The 23883-nt window shown below is 42.0% G+C and overlaps 1 protein-coding gene across 1 annotated transcript in view; it reads right to left on the bottom strand.

Annotated features, from left to right (window-relative positions):
- Window positions 1-9571: 9571 nt before the first annotated feature.
- Window positions 9572-23883, bottom strand: part of IKZF1 (IKAROS family zinc finger 1 (Ikaros)) — a 126813-nt gene continuing 112501 nt past the window's right edge. The window contains exon 8 of the mRNA XM_006875289.1: window positions 9572-10281. Coding sequence (XP_006875351.1) covers window positions 9572-10281 — 710 coding nt within the window. The remainder of the gene's footprint in view (window positions 10282-23883) is intronic.

The raw sequence follows: 23883 nt of genomic DNA, 5'->3' as shown, positions 1-23883 counted from the left end.
CAGTCTTGATATGAAATTATCCATATTATGCAAATTCCCTCCCCAAGCAGCAGTTGCCAGTTAGGCCTGGCTACGGGGTGGGGGTGGGGGTGCAGCCTCTTCCTGCAGTGCTGGCTTGCCATCGGCATGTGGAGGAGGCACAGGACGGCTGTTCCCAGACCAGGGTGCTTCCTGCCCACAACTGCCTAGCTCCTCCATGACCGCCATTATCTTGCTCTGGTCCTTGGCCTGATCGTAAATGAAGAAAGAGCGGGAGTCTTTACAGTGAGGCTTTCACCTTCCTTCTGAGGAAAACGTGGCCAAGAACTGGAGTCTTTTTACAGCGCTGGGTGGAAATGGAGCTTTTACTTCCCCAGTTCTTCCATGCAAGCAGACATTGACAGAGAACTTCCAGAGGTCCAAGCCAGATTCAGAAGAGGCCATGGAATGAGGGATATCATTGCTGACATCCAATGGATCTTGGCTGAAAGCAGAGAATATCAGAAAGATGTTTACCTGTGTTTTACTGACTATGCAAAGGCTTTTGATTGTGTGGATCAAGACAAGCTATGGACAACATTGTGAAGTATGAGTATTCCGGAACACTTAATTGTGCTTATGAGGAACCTATACATAGACCAAGAGGCAGCTGTTCAAACAGAACAAGGGAACACTGAATGGTTTAAAATCAGCAAAAGTGTGTGCCAGGGTTGTAGTCTTTCACTGTACTTATTCAATCTGTATGCTGAGCAAATAATTTGAGAAACTGGATTACATGAAGAAAAATGTGGCATCAGGATTGGAAGAAGACTCATTAACAACCTGAGGTATGCTTTCTGAAAGTGAAGAGGAGCTAAAATGGTTACTGACAAAGATCAAAGAGCACAGATTTCGAAATGGATTGCATCTCAATGTAAAGAGGCAAAAATCCTCACCACTGGACCACTAAACAACATCCATGTAAATGGAGAAAATATTGAAGTTGTCAATTTTTCTTAGATCCACCATCAATACTCATGGAAGCAACAGTCAAGAATTATTCAATTTCATCATAACTGGTTCAAGTGGTTGGTGTGTTAATCTGAATAATAGTGATATTAGCTAGTGTTCCTCATAGGCATATGGATATTATCCTATCACAGACAGCATTGCACTTCCAGATAGATCTTGAAATGTTCTTTTTGACAATGGATTCAAAGCCATTCGTCTTAAATTTGTCATTTTGGGCATAGTAAACTATATGATTGCTTGATTCAATCTTGAATGGTTGATCACACCATGGTGAACACACCTCACCAGTGCTGTTGGCTTCCCTCTACACCTATCTACTGCTTGGCTGAAATTGAGCCACAAGGGTGAGTTCAGTTCCAGACCTGAGGAGTTGGCCAACGATCACAGTCTTGGGCTCCTCCAGTCTTTTTTGTCCAGCAGGGCTGATCTTTTTAAGATTTTTTAGTTTTGGTCCACATTTTCTCCCACCCTATTCTGGGTAGATCTTGAAATGGTTTTGATGATGAATTTGACACCATTCCTCTTTAATTTGTCATTCTTTGCAGAGTAGATCATATAACTGATTCAAAATGGCCAATACCAGTCAATCTCAGCTCCTCAGTGCCTAGAATATTGATCTTTATGCATTCCGATTCACTTCCAGTTTTCTTCGCATGTTCCACGTTCAACTAATAATGGATGTTTGCAGCTGTTTCTTCTCATTTTGAGTTATACCCATTGACAAAATGAAGGTCCCTAACACTTTGTCCAATCTATGCCATTAAGATCAACTCTATTCTGAGGCAGCAGCTCTTTCCAATTGTATTTTCAATGTCTTCCAACATCAGACAAACATCCACTGCTACGCATATGGTTTCACTGGTCAATTTTTTCAGAAGTAGATTGCCGGGTCCCTCTTCCAAATATTGATTAGTCAGGAAGCTCTGCTGAAACTTGTTCAACATGGGCAACCCTGCTGGTATTTGAAGTATCAGCGGCATGGCTTGCAGCATCTCAACAACATGTGAGCAACCACAGTATGACAAGCTGACAGACAAGAGGTGTGGATTTTCAATGGCTGTGATCTCTTAAAAATGGATAACCAGGTCTTTCTTCTAAGCATCTCCAGGTGGGTTCACATCTGTAACCTTCCTGTTAGTAGCTGAATGTTTAACCCTTTGCAACATCCAGGAACTTGTTCAGAGGTTGAAACCAGGTGTACTTGACTCACGGCTCTTCAGAGTGTTGAATTCTTGAGCTCACTCGTCACTAACTCTATAGAGTCTAGGATGATTGGAGTCATGGTAGACTGTGAGGGATCTGTGCAAGCAACTCCTCTTCTCACAGTTCTCTAAATAGATATTTATTAAACTTCATACGAAATCAAATTGCTAAGTTGTATCATACAGTTTTACAAATATATGCACAAACAAGTTTCTCACTGTCATGGTCAAACTCTCACCCTTCTGAATTGCTTTTCCTTAGTTTGATCCCAGATTATTCTGAGTGAGTGGAGATATTCCTTATTCTTTGACCTATGGTCATTGAGGAGTCCTGGTGTGGTGCTGCAGGTTAATGCGCTGGACTGCGAGGTCAGCTTGAACTGTGAGGTTGGTGGTTCGAAGTCACCAGCTTTTTCTCGGAACCCTTATACAGGATTGCCATGAGTTGGAACCTACTCGATGGCACTAAACAACAATTGTCATTAAGAAATATACAAGACATAACTATGAAACGGTGACACCAATTTTAAATGATTGTGATGTTGTTTTTAAGTGCTCTCAAGTTGATTCCAACCCATAGTGGCCCTGTATAAGGTTTCTGAGGCTTTAAGTCTTCGAGGGAGCAGAAAGCCTCATCTTTCTCTCATGGAATGCTGGCAGGCTTGAACCGTGGACCTTGTGGTTCGTAGTCTAGCATTTATTGTATGGAGTCACTGCACTCCTGATATGTATATATGTATTGTTGTTAGGTTCCGTCATGTCGGTTCTGACTTAACAGCGACCCTGTGCCCAACAGAGTGAAACAATGTCCAGTTCTGCACCATCACAATTGTTGTTAGGCTGAGTCCATTGCTGGGGCCACTGTGCCAATTAATCTCATTGGGAGGTCTTCCTCTTTGCACTGACCCTTCATTTTACCCAGTATGATGTCCTTCTGAAAGGACTGGTCCCTCCTGAAGTATGAGAGACGAAGTCTCATCACCAAGGTTTCTAAGGAACATTCTGGCTGTCCTTCCTTCAACAGAGATTTGTTTTATTTTTCTAGCAGTCTATGATACTTTTTTAACATTCTTCTCCAATACCATTAACTCTAATACATCAGTTGTTCTATAGGCTTATTTATTGTCCAACTTTCACATGCATATGAGGTCAAGGCTAGGTAGCCATGTTGTTGCGAAGTGCCATCAAGTCAGTTAGTTTTTCAACTCATAGTGACCCTGCATAGGGTATCCAAGGAGTTGGTGGGTTTGAACCACTGACCTATGGTTAACAGTCCAGTGTTATCCTACAGTACGCCACCAGTGAAAGATGATAAAATCTATAGATTTCAGCTGAATTTCACTCGGTTTGGACCAAATGTTGTACCACAGAAATCATTCCTCATTTACTAGGTCTGAATCCAGATGATGCTTGGCTAGTTAGTCACAAGAGAAAAGGTTTTCACCAACAAGGGATTGCAACAGTGTAGTTTGGAAGCGGAGTCGAGCAGAACTTTACGGCACTGGGGCTGAGAGCAGCTCCCTGAGGTGCATGTGTGAAGGCTGGATGTGACTCAGCATAATCACTCTGTTCTCTGAGCCCACAGTTGTGGGTCTAAGACACCTGTACTGGTATGGTAATTTATGAAGTGCTGTAAATGTATTTCTTGTTCATTTTACCTCCATTCACCCTTAAACACATACTCTAAGATTAAAGACTGTGTCTTAGTGTTCCTAAACGTAGTAACGTTATTTAAAGGTAGTAGTAGTCCTGGTGTGGCACTTGTGGGCTAATGAGTCAGACTGCAAAGTCATTTGAATTGCAAGGTCGGTGGTTCAAGCTCACTAGCTACTCCTTGGAAACCCTATACAGGGTTGCTATGGGTTGGAATTGACTCGACGGCACTTAACCACAAGAAGTCCTGGCTTGGTGCTGTGGGTTAATGTGCTGGACTGCAAAGTCATTTGAACTACAAGGTCAGGGGTTCAAACTCACCAGCTACTCCTTGGAAACCTATACAGGGTCGCTATGGGTTGGAACCCGACTTGACGGTACTTAACAGCAACAACAGTCTGCTGAATTGAACTTCCATGCTGGAATCAGCTCGCATTTCCTCTGTCCTATGGGTCATTTCAGGTCTTCGTTGCCCACTGGGATCTGACTGGACGGGTGTCTATCGCCAACACTTGCTCTGGGGGCTCCCTGACATACTAGTGTGCACTCCAGGAAAGAGAGTAGGCAGAGTATTTGCTGCATTTATTTGTTAATATCACTACAGAAGAAGCATTTCAAATTTGTACAAAAGGGCACTCTATTCCTCCAATTGTACATCCTGTGTTCACAGCTAAACAGAAATAATTTAACATAATCATAGAGGCAGACTGGAAATACATTTTCTGCATTTTATCATTTACAGTCCTGTACATGTACTTGTCAAAAAAGGCAACTGAAGACCTAAAGCTGTATTGGATATTAACAAAGTCAACTTTTAACAATCACCACACACAACATTATTTTAAAAAGTATATTAGAAAGTATTGGAACAATATTGCATATTAATATCTGGTTACACATGTTCACAGTGAATGCTATTGTATTCATAGCATATGTGCTTCTTATTTTGATACCTGTACATCTTAAATAAAATAATCTTGGTTCATTTTAAAGTAAAAAAAAGAAGAACAAAAAAACAAACGAACCAAACATTTAAATGAATATTATATTTCTGGACTTTAAATAGAGTTGACCCTCATTATTGCTGGAACTTAAAACATGAATAGAGAAATATATTTGCTTCATGATTTGTCAACATATGTCAATTTCATCTCTCTTTTGTCTTGCTAAGAAGGCAATACAGAGTCATAATGGACTCAAAACAAAGAAAATGAGAAAAAAAGCACAAGAAGATTATAAGAAAAATTCACATCGCTCTCTAACAGGTAACTCTGTTTTTCTCAATGAAGAGTCTGAGATCTCACCATGTGGTGGATTCTAATTGTGAAATGGCACATCCTAATATCTGAAGTGATTGGTGCAGGGGCACACCCTTCAGTGGTGGGGGACAACGAGAATGAGAATATTTTTAATGACTCTTCAGCTAGGATGCTCACACACTTTAAGGTACACATTACAAAAAGGGTTCAAGGTAGGGAGCAGGAGTTGAGGCTTTCCATATTACTGGAACGTGGGTTAGAGGGGAGGGAAGGAACAAGAAACAGTCATTTCTAATGGCAGTCGGCAGGCCAACCTGCTTCTCTGAACCCTCCTTTCTCTGATATTTAGCACAATGAGTGTGCACGAAATTTACACACATCTCATTACACAGGTGTACCCAAGACACATGCTCAAACCATCACACAACAGAAAAACCACAGAACAGAAAGGTGTGAAGTCATGCAAAATCCTACTTTTACCAGCTAGAAGAAAACTGTAACAACTTTTGGTACAGAACATGGCCACCTTTCCAACATAATTTAATTTCAGGTTGACTTTATATGAAACCTTATGTTAAATACAATAATTTCAAAGGAAAGTGGTTACAATATAAAAACAACAAAAGGTGTGTAAATAGACATTTACATAGGCTATAAAAAGACCATGAAGAAAGGGGAGAGAATTTTATAAAAGAATTCCTGCAGCCACTATTTACAGTTCTGGTAAGCTTTGTTTGAATAACCCTGGAAAAAAACACTTGATTTCAACCAATTGACTCTGTGGGAAAGATGTAAAAGAACAGGATACATGAAATTTGCTAGCTAATCAGAAATAAAAGGAGCCTCCCACTTAGAATGCATTAATTTGGATAAGGCATATTTTCCCCGTACTTGTATATGGAACCAAAGCGAATGGCAGCTCCAGTTCTCACTCAGCCATTGACAGCTTTCTTCTCCACTCAGGGCACTGACACACCACAATCTAAATTATTACAGATTTCTTCATTTCCAGTTTCAAAATGTCATACCATTCTGTAAGCAAATAAATCAGTGACTGAAGAACTGTATCTTAGCGAACTCTATCCCTTCCACAAAACATAAGTACCCACGGAGTCATATTTCTGAAGACTGGAGGGAGACAACTCATTGATAAAATTTATAACAATTCCAAAGAAACGTAATTCAGGCTTGATGAATGGGAAGGTTGTCCACGGGTTCTTACTTTTTGGTGAAGACGTCCCAGACCTTTGATTGGACTAGAATTCATTTAGAACAGTGGTCCTCAACCAGGTACAATTCTGACACCCACCTGCCCCCCCGCCCCATCCACCCCCTTACTGGATTATGAGCTAGGTTGCTAACTGCAAGGTCAGTAGTTTGAATCTACCAGTTGCTCCGAGGGAGAAAGATGAGGCCTTCTGCTCCTGTAAAGATTTATAGCCTCAGAAACCCTGCAGCGTCAGAACCGACTCAGTGGCACACAGCCACCAAGGGATATTTGGCAACATCTGGAGACATTTTTGGTTGACACACTGGAGATGCTACTGGCATCTATGGTAAAGTGACCAGGGATGTTTCTAAATATTTTACAATAGCTCCCCACTACAAACAATTATCTAACTCATAATGTTAGTAATGCTGAGGCTGTAAAGAAATCTTGGTTTCGATTAAATGCTGCTCTCCAACGCTTATGTACAGCCTCCTCTCCCCACCCCAATTCTGGGACATGTTTAGTGAAGACAAGTACTGTATGCATTTGAAACTGTCTGCTCTTGCTTACCTAGGTGGCTGATAATAATGGCCCTAATAATGAAGACAGGATTAACCATGAAGGCAACCTTTCCTGGTTGGTTTAAAAATTAAAATCCCCAAGCACTGTTTGTAGGCTTTAGCGATGCATGTGACTACCTTAATCTTACAGGAAGAGAGCTCACTACCAGCATTACCTGTCTCCTTTCTGGTTCTGTAATAACACTCTGTGGGGGTAAGGCACATGACTGCCTGGCACATGGAGTTTTTGCAATGGCAAAGGATGTGGGGCCATACATCATACTTATGAAGCTGAGTCAAAAATGATCGACACTCTGGTTACATTAAAATGCCCATCCATGTCCACAACAGATGACAACATTGAGCGTGCACGTGAAATAATTCTGTTGACTAGACAAGTGACAGTGTGTTATGTGACAAATCATCTGCAAATTGGCCATGGCTCTGTGGATGAAATCATCCATGACATACTTGGGTATCGAAAAGTGTGTACAAGGTAGGTACCAAAACAACTCACGCAACAGCATAAACAGAAGCGTTTGGATAGCTGTAAAGAAAATTTTGACCAATACTCAGAGGAAGTTAAAGTTTCTTAAAAAAAATCATTACTGGTGATGAGACATGGATTCACCGCTAGAAGCCTGAGAGTAAATGGCAGAGTATGGAATGGAAACATCCTCAATTGCTGACCAAGAAAAAGTTCAAAAGTCAACCACCAGCTGGAAAACTGATGCTTAAACAGGTTTCTGGGATTCTCAAGGACCAGTCTTGGAACACTATCAGGAAAAAGGTTCAACAATCCACAGTGCTCATTACAGCGAGATGCTCACTGAAGAGCTGAAGCCTAAACTTCAGATTAAATGCAGAGGACTGCTATCCAAGGGTGCTGTGATGTTGCAGGACAATGCATGTCCACACACCTCTGCTCACATTGCTGACACTCTGAGGTGTTAAAGCATCTTCCCTCTAGTCTTGCTCTTGCTGCATTAGACTTTCACCTGTTTTGTTCCCTGAAAGCAGCCCTTTGAGGAAGGAAATTCACCTCTGCTGAAGAAGTGAAGAGGCATGGTGATTTGTGGCTGGGAACTCAGTCTAAAACATTTTTTTAAAATAAGGGAATACCAAAGCTTGTTGACAGATGGACAAAGTGTATTGAAAAGCAAGGAAATTATGTTGATTAAATGATGTATTTGTCTTTTCTAAAAGGTGATTAAAATAAATTCTATAGCCAAAGTGCAGATAGTTTTTGACTCACCCTCACATGAGCAGTATTTTGCCTTTACCTCAGAGTTTGGGGGATGTTTCCTAGATGCGTTTCAAATTGTTTTGTAGGTTAGTGGTGGAGTTGCTGCATTTCCCTGGTCATATTTCATCTGAAAATTAATAGTCATTTAAAGTCATTCTTTAATGGAACTTTAAAGTACGAATAATGTAGAGTGAGGATTGTTGTTAAGTGCCATTGAGTTGGTTCTGATTCAGTAACTCTGTATAGGGTTTCCAAGGAGCAGCTGGTGGGCTCGAACTGCCAACCTTGTGGCTCGCAGTCCAGTGCTGATCCTACAGCACTACACCAGAAGTCCAAAGTGAGAACAGGGAAATAGATTTACAGAGACTAAAAAATCCAAGTCTGCAGCTACAACAGAGGATGCACTTAATTAAAATGAGGGTTAGGAGATTGAGGTCTTGAGGTCTAGAGTTCTATAGGAACATGTGCTTATAGTCTTAGGACCAGCTAGGGATATACAGTTAAAGAAGTGAGTGTGGAATTAGGAATAAAGCTTTTGTTTTGGAGGAATCTCTTTAAGTAGTTTACAAAGAATTCAGGGCCCAATTTCAGGACTGGTGTTGAAACTCTAATGATTAAAGACATGGGCGAATCAAAGCAGAGGGCAGAGGTCTGCAGGTATGTGCAGGTATACTGAGTTTATCCTACCTGGCACCGAGGCTCAGAAGTATTGGCAGGCATCACAGAAGCCCCTTGAAAACCTAGAGCATCAAAAAGAAGCTAAACCCTCTCTTTGGTTCATGTCCTCTGTGAAACACTACTTTCCCCAAATTGTTTTCTTATGCAGAACTGATTTAAAATAAGGTTTTCTTTTAAAAAGAGCAGCTTTCAGCCCCAGACTCCTGGGGGCTGATACTGTGGCCCCAGCTTCTTCTCCAGGCCAGCATCGCCCAGGTGGTCTTCCTGCCTGCTTACCTCCAGCACTTGCTCCATGCAATGCCACACACTGCTGAACGGGGGCCTGGGACCCTCACGAAGTGAGTGAATCCTGTGCTTAATAAGGAAAGCAGCTCATTCCTTCTCAGGCGCTGGCCATTTTCCTATGATTCTCTATGAAAAATGACTAGTTTGGAGGGGAATTATCAAACCAAGAGTGAAGGGAAAAGGCTAGTAAAGAGAACAGTTCTGAATGCTCCAGCTGTAACCCTGCATCTAACACAATTTCATTGTTTTCAAAACACAAATCAAATCCCAACGGGACAACTTCAAAAAACTCAAATGAGAACAAGAAAAACAGTTAAAAAAATCAGAGCATATCATCATCCAGTACATGCTACTGGCAGAATGGAGAAAAGAAGGCAGCAGTTCTTTGACGCATTTTCTGTTCGTGGGTGATTGTGCTTTTCTTGGAGGGTGGCCACTACCATTCTGGGAGCAGAGCATATGATAATCCGCTGCTTCTAGAAGGAAGCCTAGCTCATGTGGAAACGATGCTCGCCACGGGTAATGTGGGATGAGAACTCATACCTGTCTTGACTGTGATAACCACACATGTTGCACTCAAAAGGATCCCGGAAGCCATGGCAGCCCATGTGGATGGTGTACATGACATGGTCCAGGAAGAGCACCCTGCAATGTTCACACTTGTACACCTTCATCTGCTCGCCGCTGGGGCTGATCACACGGAATGCATCCTGAGAGTTCTCGGAGGCTACCCTCAGCACATCGTAGGCCCGGTGCTCCTCCTTGATGGACAGGCCATTGCGGACGTGGGGGTTGATGTGGTTGGTCAGGTAGATGAGCCCGCTGCGCTGCTCCTCGTTATTGCTCTCCGTATCTGTGGAGTCTTGGCAGCTGTTGCTCGGGGAGGCATCCCTCTCCGAAGAGACTGACTTGGCCTTGGAGAGCAGCAGCAAGTTCTCCACTGCGCTGTCCTGAGCCGTGTGGTTGGAGCGCGGGGGGCCATCCCCATGGGGCTTGTGAAGCTGGTACATGGGGCTGATGACCGGGACCACCTCGGAGCCACCTGGGGGTGTCTGCACCAGGGGGCGCAAGGACTCAGCTCCCAGGTAGCTGATTGCATTGTTGATGGCCTGGTCCATCACATGCGAGGACATCATCTCATTTTCCTTCTCATAGCTGGTGCTACTGTCATAGGGCATGTCTGACAGGCACTTCTCTCCTGTGGGAAGAGGCAGCAGTCAGTGCAGGGTGACAACCACTGAATTCTATACCACGGACAGTGCAACCCAAACTCTGGGGTGTTTTAACCTTTTCATGACCTATGGGACATAGATTGCTCACCAACATTTTTAGCTTTTCAGGGTTTCCCCAGTTGAACTACATGCTGCTACCTGGCAGGGGCCTGTATAACTCTGTGAATCTGAAGAAAGAGACCTCATCCCACCAAATCTACCACCAGAGTCCACTTGGGACATGTATGTCCCACATAACTGAATCAGAATTCTGATTACTTCAAAAACCTTTCCCTTGACTTCAGCATGCCTTCCATTCCTGAAAACACATGGTATCAACAAAAATTCAAAGTGGAAACCATTTCTGTCCTGAAAGGGTTAATGCACTGGGAGGTATGCACCAAGAACAGCACCAAATCAGCTGTGTATCTCTGCCTTTAGAGCAAGCGGGTAACCCAGGGAACTATACTCACTGTTGTTGTTGTTAAATGCCATTGAGTCAGTTCTGAAACAGCAACCGTGAATAGGGTTCCCAAGGAGCAGCTGATGGGTTTGAACAGCTGACCTTGAGATTAGCGATACTTATCCTACAGTGCCACATCTGACTGGCTAAATGAACGAGCGAATAGATGAATCAAAGATGGTGTGTGTCAATTTAAATAGGACTCATTTGAACTGATTGGGTCCTTGTAACTTTTTATTGAGGGCAATGTAATAAAACTTTATCTTTTTTTTTTAAAATTAACATTTTAAATGATGCATTATCTACATAGTGTTACACATATTTAATTTAGAATACCTGATTAAAATGTATTTACTTAATTAACATACACAGCTATTGGATTATTATTCGTAATTTAGAATATGTTGTTATTGCTAAGTGCCGTGAAGTCGGTTCTCACTCACAGTGACCCTGGATTTCCAAACAACAGCTAGTGAGTTTGAACCACTGACCCTGTGGTTCAAACTGACCTTGCGGTTCAGTGCTTAACCCACAGCACCACACCAAGACTTCTGCATAGGGCTAACAAGGCTTTAAATCTTCATGGGAGCAGAAAGGAATCTCTCATCTGTGGAGTGTTTGGTGGGTTTGAACCATGGACCTCTTGGTTTGCAGTAAAATGTTTATTGTATGAAGCTACCATGATCCTTTTATTTTAAGTGATAGATCATATAAAATACATAATTTTAGTAATCTGTAATAAAGTGTAAGGAGCACTTGAGTTGAGTAGCTAACTGGCAGGCTGGCAGTTTGAATCCACCAGCCACTCCGTAGGGGAGAGATGAGGCTCTCAGCTCCTGTAAAAATGTACAGCCTCAGACACCTTTCATAAAGTCGCTATGAGTCAGCACCGACTCGGTGGCACACAACCACCACCATTATAAGGTGTAGGAACAGCACTGGACTGATAACTGAAAGATCGGTGGTTCAAACCCCCCAGCTGCTCCTTGGAAACCTGACGCAGGGTCCCTACAGAGTCAAAACAGACTTGACATACTTACCAACAACATTATAATATTTAATCCCAAATATATAATAAGTATAAATTACGTACAGCCTGATGACATATTTCTTACAAATAACGCAGAGTGGAGTGGGCTCTGACTTGTGGTGAGAGTAAAAAGGATATTAAGACTTAAATCCTTGACATCCACCCACCTCTCAGAATTCCATTTGCTTTTCAATTTAATTAGCAACACTGTGACCGTGGACAACAAAGTAGACAGTAGGAAGCAAATTAAGGAAGGTAGAGGAAAGAATGCGATGTTATTCACTTGTTCTTTGTTGTTGTTGTTAAGTGCCATTGAGTGGGTTCTGACCCATAGTGACCCCATATAGGGTTTCCGTGGAGCAGCTGGTGAGCTTGAACCACCAACTTTGTAGTTCAAACGGCTTTGCAGTCTGGCACATTAACCCACAGAGCCACACCAATACCCTTTTTGATAAGAGCTATAGCCTTATCAAAAATGGTACTTTCCTACTTGGTCATCCTGTTTCTCTCCCAAAGTCATGGTTTATAGATAGCTCCACAAACAACCGGTGACATCTGTTGTTTTCAAAGGGTCCTATGGCGTTGCTGTGACCTGCTGCCAGGTTGGTTCTGACTCAGAGTGACCCTGTATAGGGTTTCCAAGGAGCGACTGGTGGGTTTCAACTGTTGACCTTGTGGTTCAAGCTGACCTTGAGGTTGAGTGCTTTATCCTACAGCACCACAGAAAAAGACAATCTATATTCCAGATCACTGTGGCATATTGAAACTACCCTCAGAGAATGGCACTGAGGGCTAACATGCTGGACTGCAAAGTCACTTTAACTGCAAGGTTGGGGGTTCAAGCTCACCAGCCACTCCTTAGAAAATCTATACATGGTTGCTATGAGTCAGAACCAACTAGATGGCACTTAATACCACTCCCCCCCTCCCACACACAAAATTCACTATCAGTAATCAGTTACAAGAAAGGAGCTTATCCTAATGAAATAAAAGTACATATAAAAAACCAAGGACCAAGGAAAGAAACAGGAAATTATAGTATGAGATATATGGCAAAGCCTAGCTGCTGATCCCACTAAGTGCAACATCATTAGCATATTACTTGATCTCTTCTCTGCAGAGAAACAATCCAGATTGGTATCTTAATCTTTGTCCTCTTGTTTAAAAAAGAGCCACTGAGATCTCTGCTGACCAGAGACAGGCACCAGTGGGAAAGGGAGCAGTGGGCCGGGCTCCCTCTGGCAGAGCAAGGCCTGATGTTGTCTTCTGATGGGGTAGATGATCCAGAGCTCCAGAGTACGCCCATGGAAATAGGAAACACTTCCCAACTGGGGAATGTGACAAGTAGGTTAGGGAAATTAACTCTCAGAACAAGGGAGATTGAACACAGACAAGATCTTTAACAAAGACTGTACTTTACCTCACCTGAACTCCCCCACCTTATTCTTTGAGCACTCAGACAAGATGGTAACTCTTATAGGAAAACAAATGTCTCAGATAAACTGGGGAGAAGTCAGAAAGTCACCTACACTATGCAGAAGGGTACCATGCAGTGTGTAACTGAGAAAATATTTTCTAGCAACAAAAGGGAAGAAAGTCAGAAAAAAACATGAGGCCATCTGAGGGAATCGATTAAATCAAGGAAGAGAGGAAATGCACTGTAATTGCATCATGACACAGTCAGTAAAAACTAACAAACAAGAAACCAAAGATGACATGCTGAAATAACACAATCAGATGAAAAATATTTCAGATACCAAAAAGCAAGATGATACTCAAAACGGTATTACTACAGAATTAGTCAATGAATTAAAAACAACAAGCAATTGTTGCCACTAAAATTTGAACTACATACCTAGGAGAAATCCCACGGTACTATCAATAAATAATATATAAAAGACAGACAATTAAAGAATGCTAACAGACACAGACGATAAATTAACTGGTATAAATTAACTGACAATAAAGGTAACTGGTATCCTTGAGTAGAGATCAAATGAGATGGAACAAGGATGAATTTACGTAAAGGAGAACTTCATAGAAATAAAGGGTGAGAAGTGAAACATAAGACAAAAATGGCAGGAAATTTCTATTCAGAATGTGAAACTCGAGACACATCTTGGTGGTGAGGGTATTTAACTTCAAGGATACAGAAAGAATTCTTCAAGCATTTAGGGAGAAAATGCAAATCACCTTCGAGGAAAAAATCTCAAACTAGCCTTAGATATTTCCATAGCAACAAAACAATATTATCAGGTAACAATGCAAGATTTTAAAAGTCCTGGGTTGGGGCTGGGGAGAGAAGGTAGTTACCAGAGTGATCCGAGACTAAGAGTATGATGTACCAAGATGCTCTGCCAGTAGAAAGGGAATGGAAAGACAACACTGACAATACAGTCCCTCTTTAGAAAGTTGCAATCAGTTAAGGATTGAATTAAGGTAAGTAGAGAGACTGGGGGTGAGCCTTGAATCCACTTCAACACAGAGTTCATCATCAATAACTAAACTACTCTGAGTCTTGGTGTGGCGCTATGGTTTAGATAAAGCATTGGACCGCAAGGTCAGTTTGAACTAGAAGGTAGGAGGGTCACACTCATCAGCCACTCCTTGGAAACCCTATGCAGGTTCCCGATGAGTTGGAACCAACTCTACACACTGAACAACCACTATGAAAATTATGATTATGAAACAGATGGGAATATTACAAAGCTGGATAATGTAAAAATGATAATAAAATTGTTAACAAAATATACTAAGTTTAAACAAATGGAATTAAAATACGTTTTTAAGCTCCTACTGGATTACACTGGGTATGTGTGTGCATTATTGGTAGGTATTGTTGAGTGGACCCCAATTCCTACATGACAGACTTGAAATCCATAGAGGGTTTTCTTCGGAAAGGAACCCTGGTGGTGTAGTGGGTTATGCACTGGGTTGCTAACCACAAGGTCAGCAGTTTGAATCCACCAGCTGCTCTGCTCTACAGGAGAGATATGAGGCTTTCTGGTAGCGCAGTGGTTACGAGTCAGGCTGCTAACCTCAAAATCAGCAGTTTCAAATTACCAGCCATTCCACAGGAGAAAGATGAGGCTTTCTGCTCCTATAAAGATTTGCAGCCTCAGAACCCTTGCACAGGTTCACTAAGAGTCAGAACTGACTCAGTAACCACCACAATCATATACATACACATGAGGGATTCAGAAAATTCATGAAACATTTCCAGTGTCTTTTAATTTCATTTTCCTATGAACTCTTTGAAGTCCCTTCACACACACACATACAGACAGACATGAAGGTAAGTGAAAAATGCTTGCTATAAAATGATCAGTGGTGGTTGTGTGCTGTTGAGTCGTTTCTGGGTTTCCGAGGCTGTAAATCTTTACAAGAGCAGAAAGTGTCATCTTTTTCCCACAGAACGGGTGGTAGATTCAAGCTGCTGACCTTGCTTTTTGCAGCCAACTGGCCTAGGAGATCCCCTCATAAGCCACTGTTGTATGACTGGAACCTAAGACAGTGTATCACTCAGAGAACTTGACTTTAGTCATTCACTGATCACAGAGACATATTTAAATATGTTTTGTTTGGAATATTTAGTAAGCAGTTCTTTCTGACTGCACAAAATTACAGAAACTTTTTTAAAACAAAAATATCAAAATGTGAAGCTATTGTCTCTTGGCATATCCTCCATCCAGGTCTATATACTGTTTTCATCTAGGTCTATACACTGTCTATAGACAGTAGGGTAAGCACGGGACTGGTAACCACAGGCTGGTTAATAAATAAGTTCAAACCCACCAGCCACTTTCAGAAAGTCAGCACAGGGTCACTATGAGTCAGAAGCGGCTTGATGACACTTAACGGCCGTTCTTTGATTTACAACATCAAAATGGCAGTTACGTATCCTCAAGTCACTCAAACCATGTTCTTTTTAGATGTTCTTCAGGGAAGAAAAAGAAGTCTGAGGGACAAGATCAGGACTGTAGGGTGGATGGGGTAAGGTTTCCCAATGAAATTCTCACAGAACAGTCCTTGCTACCCTGGAAGAATGGGCAAGTGTATTGTTGTGATGGAAAACAATTATTTGGTACAACTTCTGTAAGTTTTCCATTTTCTTAAACCTTCTTCCTAGTAAGTCCTCATGATCACCCTGTGTCCTTTGAGAAAATCTATCAGGATTATCCCTTTGGAGCTCCCCCCCACCAAAAAAACAAAAACAAAAACCCAGCAGCCCTAACCTTTGGAGCTGACCTCTATACCTTGAATTTAATTGGCTTACCAGAACCTCCAGGAAGCCATGTTTTCATTGGACCTTGTTTTTGAGGGCACATTAATGAGACTAAGACACGTGTATTACAGAGAGAACTCATCTACAACCATTTACTGATCACAGGGACACATTTAAATATGTTTTCTTTGGAATAAAGCCATGCATGTAGGAACTGGAATGCTGTAGCAATACCTTTTGACTTTTTACCTTTGTGTGTGTGTGTCTACGTATGCATTTGTTAGAGAAATCCTTTAAAAAATAATGTCCCTCTCTATGAGAAAACTTCATTTGAAGTTCAACTTATCCAATTTTACTTGGTTTCTTTTTTATCTCTTAAAGACATTATATATGTAACATTTTCATTTAAAATAACATCTGTAATACAATATAATCTTTACAAGAGTATTTATTTCACCTCTATCAAGCCATCAATCCATAGATTCATCAATCTATCCATTCCATATATATGCCTAGAAAGCTATTTAGAAGGCTCATGTACTTTTAATGTCGGTAATTGCTGGGTGTTAGTTTTTGTGGCGATTTAAAAACACTGATCTTTGCATTAAAGTTTATACTAAGTATGAGACGTTTTAATATTCTAATCATTTTTATTTTCCTAATAAAGAAGACAATATACCAAGATAATTATAATGGCTGGATAGGAATATTGATAATTGCATTTCTTCTTTGGACTTTATTCAAAAAAATTTCTCAGAGAATCGTTAAGTGACTAAAAATAATGACTAGCATTGCTTTTTAATATTATTCCCTTTGTGACTGGATTCTCTGATCCTCATAATCTGCATCTAATGAGCTCACAGAATGACATCTTCGCTGGTCATACATGGACTGTTGCTGGCAACAAAATACATATGTATTTACACTCATGCTCAAGGTGAATTAAAAACTTTTAAAATTATGGTTCTTATGTCAATCAATAAAAACATATTTGGCACTCTAAGCCATACTAAACATGAAAACACACTATTTTGTTATCATCTATGTGAGGCATTGTACTGTTGAGAACATACAGGGTTTTCTTAGGAAAGGAAAGTGAGTTATGGGTTTGGCTGCTAAGCACAGGGTCAGCAGTTTGAATCCACCATGAGCGCTATGAGGCTTTCTGCCACATCCTTATCCCTGTTGGTCCTCAGGACAGCCTCTGGGAAGGAGACAGGGCAGAGGACATTGATCTCATTTCACAAATGAGGACACTGAGTCTCATGACATGCTCAAGGTCAAGAGTCAGAGTCAGAGTCAGACCTGGGCTAAGGTGTCTTTACTGCAAACTTGGAACTCTTTCAACGCCATCACTACTGGGCCAGCCTGTATGAGAACAGCTTCACTCTTACACACACTTTGAATTTACGTAAAGGATAAAATCAGCATCCTAGAGGGTAAGAGGGTCTTTTAAATTCAGCTCCTTTTTTTTTTCTTGAGCTATGAAGAAACTGTGACAAGTTAGGGTGACTGGTTTAAACAACACCAAATTGAAGTGAGAGGTGAAGGTATACTAAGGCAAGAATAGGTACTAACTTAGGAAAAAAAATGCCTGTATCCAATGCTTGGGAAATACCAACCAGCACACACAGCGATTTGTGAGTCCTTCTTTCCAACCATCCACCCTCAGCTTACTGCTATTATCCATACTGTACTGTTGTATTGTTGTTAAGTGCCATCACGTCAGTTCTGACTCACAGTTGATCCTGTATAGTTTCTGAGGAGCAGCTGGTAGGTTTGAACCACGGACCTCGTGGTTAGCAGTCTAGTGTTTATCCTACTAGGGCTTCTGTTTCTTCTTGTGTTTGTTTTAGCTTTGCCTGATCAGTTTTTCCTTTTTTAGCATGGAAACATCTAAATCTCAAGGCAATGCCCAGATAGCGGTTTCACCAGAAATGGTGGCTACCATAGAATTTAACAGGTGGCTATCATTTGGTGTGAAGTCTCCAAAAGCACTAAGATATTTTGCTGAAGGGGGCTGACAATGTTCATTTACCAAAGCACTTGACACTCTTCATGTTCCTAAACCAGAAGAGAAAGTCATGCCTGGTCCTAGGGCATATGACATGTGGCTTTAACTTTCCTTCAATACCAATGGTCACTCTATTCATCTTTGACAGCTGTCTCCCAGAAAACCCAGCTTGCCAGGAAGACAGCTAGTGAACAATTCCAGTGTTTTCACCTTAGCTCTGGACCAGGCAGCACTTGAAATTCCACCATGGAAGGTCTCTATTCTCAAGGCCTAAAATCTCACATTTATGTGGCCCACTCCCTACAGTGGGAGTTCTGGTAGCATAGTGGTTATGAATCGGGCTGCGAACCTTAAGGTCAGCAGTTCGAAACTACCAACAGTTCCACGGGCTAAAGATGAGGCTTTCTGCTCCCGTAAAGTTTTATAGCCTCGGAAACTCTGTACAGGTCGCTATGAATCGGAACCGACTCCATGGCACATCACAACAACAACAACAACAACAACTCTCCACAGTGTCTCCAGTCCATGGTTTCCAATTGGCCTTCCCCTGCCCTTCCCAACACTCCAACTCCAGACACGCCTCTATTTAAAACCTGACCCCAAAAATGAACCCTTTTCTAAGTTAAGAAGGGAGGCTGGGATTCCCAGGAATTTAGCTTCCCTGTCCTAGTGGCACCTTATGGGACCCTAGGACTTGGAAGAACATAGCTGATTAATCATTGTTCTAAAATCGTCCTATCTCCTTTGCAGCATCCACACCAAGAGATCCTTGCAAATTAACAGAGCAAAATGAACCTCTCTCGTTTTTCAGAACCTGGTTTCATTGTTTTTGTAAATAGCACATTAATTTTTTGTCAAATCACTGCCCTGACATTTCTCTTTCACTGTATCCTCCCTCCTCTTTCCATGCCTACTGTCACACTATTGCTGACACTCATGTTTTTGTCTGTCTCCTGAATTAAGGGCCTATCTCTGCCTTGGCATTCCAAGGCCATTCATCCTGGGACCACAGAACTCCATTCAACTTCACCTTTCCCTGCTTTTCACACATGGATGCCTAAGTTGGTCTGGAAGATTCTCTGTTTCTCAGTCATGTCCCATAAGCTGTTGTTGTTGCTGTTATGTGCTGTGGAGTCAGTTCTGACCCATAGCGACCCTGTACAGGGTTTCTGAGGCTGTAAATCTTTATGGGAGCAGAAAGCCTCATCTTTCTCCCATGGAACCGCTGGTAGTTTTGAACTGTTGACTGTGAGGCTAGCAACCTGATTCATAGCCACTACATTACCAGAGCTAACCTACTTACCCCCTACCCCACCATGGCCACGTTGCTCTGTTTTCATCTGCCTGTCTGGAATCCTCCCGGCTCCTTGCCCACTGATAACTGGTCCACTTCTTGAAATCTTATTCATCTGTCAAGGTCCCTTTCACACACAGTCATCTGTGAAAAGCTGTAATGGAGCCGCTTCTCTGGATAGCCGCTTCTCATGCTAATAGTTGACCTGCACTTATGGGTGGATTCAGAGTTACTAAATGTCCTCACCAAGTTTGTCTCACTTTATGTCCACAATAACCCTGTGAAGACATGGAGACAGAACCAAGGCTAGGAGAGGCCAAGTAATTTGACCAAGATGATGGATTCAATGCATGGCTTTGATCAGGTTCCCAGCTAAGTGGTCTTCCCACTCTTACACCTGCCTCAGTGTCCTTCTTCTTGAATTTACATAATCTGATCTGGGCTTTATTTGTCTATTTATCTAACCTCTATACTGGACAAAACACTTCTTGAAAAAAAGGGCTGCCTCACTCTTTGTTTTCACTGCTCTTAGCACCTGGCACATGGCAGAGATTCAACAGCCAAAATGGTGACAGTAGTTGTGTTCATAGTGGACTTTTTCTAGGTCAGGTGCATTGCGTTCCTACATTAAATCTTCTCGGAGGCCCATAAGGAAAGTGTTATGACTTTCATGAGGCAGATGAGGGTCTGAAGCTCAGAAAGGTCAAGTCAGGAATTGGGGGCATCAGACTTGGGGGCAGGCCCACTCAGCCAGGCTGCACCACACTCCCCAGCCTATGCATGCTGACCTGGTCAACTAGGTTGGCACAATATGTCCACAGCCACATCTCTCGGCATGCCCCAGACACTTCATAACCACTTTCAGGCCAAAAACTAGGGGGCAAAAAAATTTGTTCCTAAGTTTTTATTTACTTTGTTGCTGAGAATATATACACTGAAACATGCACCAAGTCAACAATGTGTGCATACGCAATTTAGTGACAGGGATTGCATTGAGTTGTTCAACCATTTTAACCCTTCTAAGAACTGGGTTGTTCCTCCCCCATTAACAAACCGTCCCTGCCTCCTCAGGTTCATTATCTAAAATTTTTTAGTTTCTGTTTTCAATTTGATCTGTGCAGGAGTCCTAATATGGCACTGTAAGATAAGTACTGGACTGCTAACCTTAAGGTTGGTGGTTCAAACCCACCAGTTGCACATGGGAAACCCTACACAGGGTCGCTATGAGTTGGAACCAACTTGACAGAACTCGATGACAAAATACTTCTCAAAAGAGCATAGTACTTAAAGCGGACATTTAAAAAATTAATTAAACAAAACCATTATTTGGTTTTGTTGTTGTTGTTAAGTGCTGTTGAGTTGATTCTGACCCATAGCGACCCTGTATAGGGTTTTCAAGGAGCAGCTGGTGAGCTCAAACCACTGACCTTGCAGTTCAAACGACTTTGTAGTCTGACGCATAAGATGACTTAAATTTTTGGTTTCAATATTTTTGGCTTAAAGTTTAAAGATTATCTTAAAGCAATAGTTTCAGAGATTCATCCACTCACGATGGGTCCAGAAAGTTTAGAGTCCATGAGAAATTTGAAAGTAACTGCATTTTACCCATTCTTGATCAGAATTTCTTTAATGGAACCTTTGATCAAAATGTTCAGTCATGATAGCTGGGTACCATCCAGTTCTTTTGGTGCAGTTGTATATGGAGGTAATTAGCCACACATTCCTTTTCCTCTTCCTAGGAGTCCTAGTGTGGTGCAGTGGGTTAATGGAGCTAGAATGCAAAGTTGGTTTGAACCACAAGGTCTGAGGTTCAAGCTCAACAACTGCTTCTTGGAAACCCTATACAGGGTTGTTGTGGGTTGGAAGTGACTTGATGGCACTTAACAACAACATTCCTCACATGGAGTCCTGGTATGGCACTGTGGGTTAATGCACTGGACTGCAAAGTTGGTCTGATCTGCAAAGTCAGCGGTTCAAGCTCACCAGCCGCTCCTCGGAAACCCTACTCTGGGTTGCTATGGGTTGGAAATGACTCGATGGCACTTAACAACAACTCCTCACTCACTCTCCTTCCTCTCACACTCCAGGTGAATAAAAATGAATTACTGTGGCTTGGATGGCCACTTGCAAGCTTTTAAGTACCCAATTACTATGCAGTGAAGTAGGAGGTAGAACAGAAACACTAAATATGCTATTGGGCCAATTAACTGGAATGGCCCACGAACCATGCCACTAAACCTCTAAATCATGACCTGAACAGCCTCAGCAGTTACTCCTTTCCTTTTTTTAAGTTGAAGTTGTAAATATATTTACCATACAACTTTAGTCAGTTCAGCTTTCTATAGGTATACGCAGTTACTGACAGCAATTACAGTGGGCTGACCAACCCTGGCCTTCATCAATCTGATTTTGCCATCATTGTTAAATCCCCATTCCTCCCTCCCCTCCCTCATTTCTCTGGTGGTTGTTGTTGTTAGGTGCTGTTGAGTCCGTTCTGACTCATAGCAACCCCATGTACAACAGAATGAAACATTGCCTGGTTTTGCCCCATCCTCAATTTTTTCCCATGTTTGAGCCCACTGTTGCAGTACCAACCTATCTTGTTTAAGGTCTGCCTCTTTTTCCTGCTCCTTGACTTTACTAAGCATGCTGTCCTTCTCCAGAGACTGCTCTCTCCTGATAACCTATCCAAAGGGCATGAGCCAAAGTCTTGCCGTCCTTTGTTCTAATGAGCATACTACCAAGACAGATCTATTTGTTCTTCTAGCAGTCCATGGTGCTTTCAATTCTCTTCACCAACACCATCATTCAAGGAAGGCATCAGCTCTTTTTTGGTCATCCTCTTTCTTATTCATCATCCAGCTTTTGTATGCATATGAAGTGATTGAAAGTGGCTTGGGTCAGGTGCATCTTAGTCCTCAAAGTAACATCTTTGCTCTTTAACTTTTTTTTTTTCCCTGTAGAAGGCAGTTTTATTGTTTTCATTTGGTCCACAGCTTGGGAGTAGAGGGGCTCCAGGGTGCTGACTATGCTACTTCTGTGGCTGGAGTGCAAGGTTCAGGCAGAAGGTCTGAGGAGAGCAGGGGCATGCTGAAAGGCTCTTCACAGGTTGTGGGGGCTCCACAGGCTCTTCCTAGTCATGCTTGAGAGTGAGCCTCTCGAAGAGATATTCGCCCAGCCCTGCCTGGAGACCGGCCATCCTATGGAGGTTGGCTAAGTGGTGGCCCATTTTCTTGATAATTTTCACCTTCTCATAACAGAAATGGTTCTCCAGAAAGTCACAGAGATGGGGGTCTGTGTGGGTCGCACCCATGGCGTGCAGATCCAGAAGGGACTGGTTCAGGTTCTTCTCCAGGGCCAGGGCAGCTTCCATGACGTCCAAGGTTCTTCCCCACTCATCTTGGAACGACTTCTGCACATCCTGGAAGAGTGCGGGACCACCACACTGGTTTTTCAGTTTCAAGGGACGCTCAGCACTCTCATGCTTCTCCTTCACCAACTCATGGAAGAAGTGCCCCACACCTTCCAAAGCCATATCATCGTGATTGAAATAGAAGCCCAGAGAGAGGTAGGTGTTAAGAGGCCCACAGATGCAGATTAACCAGATGGTTGACGCTAGCCTCCACTTCAATGGAATAATTCTGACGGATCTGAGAGCTCATGGTTGGTCAAAGATTAGGAGCTAACCACACACACACACAAATGGTATTTAGCTGGTCCAGGTAACAGGATAGTTAAGAAGATGGTCCTGGAGAAGAGATTGTACCTAAAGAGGTGGTCTGAGGCTGGAGGTTGGGGAGTCCTCAGATCTTTTCCATCCAAACACTGTTGAAGCAAGACACAAATCCACGGGACCGCAGAGCAAATTCACTCTTTACAACATTTTAAAGAGATCTTCTGTGGCAAATGTCCCAAACGCAGTATTTCCTGACTGAAAATTCCATGAGCATTGATTGTAGATTCAAGTAAAATGAAATCCTTGACAACTTCAATCTTTTCTCTATTTATAATGATGTTGTTTATTATAAGGATTTTTGTTTTATTTTGAAGTACAATCCATTCTGAAGGCTGTAGTCTTTGATCTTCATGAGTAAGTACTTCTAAGAATCTTCACTGTCAACAGTCTCAAGGTTGTGTCATCTAATTATCACATGTTCTTGATGAGTCTTCCTTCAATCCTGATGCCACATTTTTCTTCGCTAGTCCAGCTTCTCTGATGATTTGCTCAGTATGTAGATTGAAAAAGTATGGTGAAAATAACTGTTACAAACACATTTCCAAATATGAAATCACATAGTATCTCCTTGTTCTATTTGAACAACCATCTGCCTCTTGGTCTATGTACAGGTTCCACATGGGCACAATTTAAGTCTGGAATTCTCAGTCTTTGCAATACTATCCATAATTTGCTGTGATCAGACAGTTGAATGCCTTTATATAGTCAATAAAACACAGGCAAACATCTTTCTAGTATTGTTTGTTTTCAGCTAAGATCCATCAACAGTGTCACATCCTCTACAGAAGCTGGCTTCAATCACTGCTGATATACTGCTACAGTCGTTT

Source organism: Chrysochloris asiatica, unplaced genomic scaffold (assembly GCF_000296735.1).
Source record: "Chrysochloris asiatica unplaced genomic scaffold, ChrAsi1.0 scaffold00317, whole genome shotgun sequence".
Classification (NCBI taxonomy): Eukaryota; Metazoa; Chordata; class Mammalia; order Afrosoricida; family Chrysochloridae; genus Chrysochloris; species Chrysochloris asiatica.
Note: the sequence above shows the minus strand (reverse complement) of the source record. Positions and strands in the feature narration are given on the sequence as shown.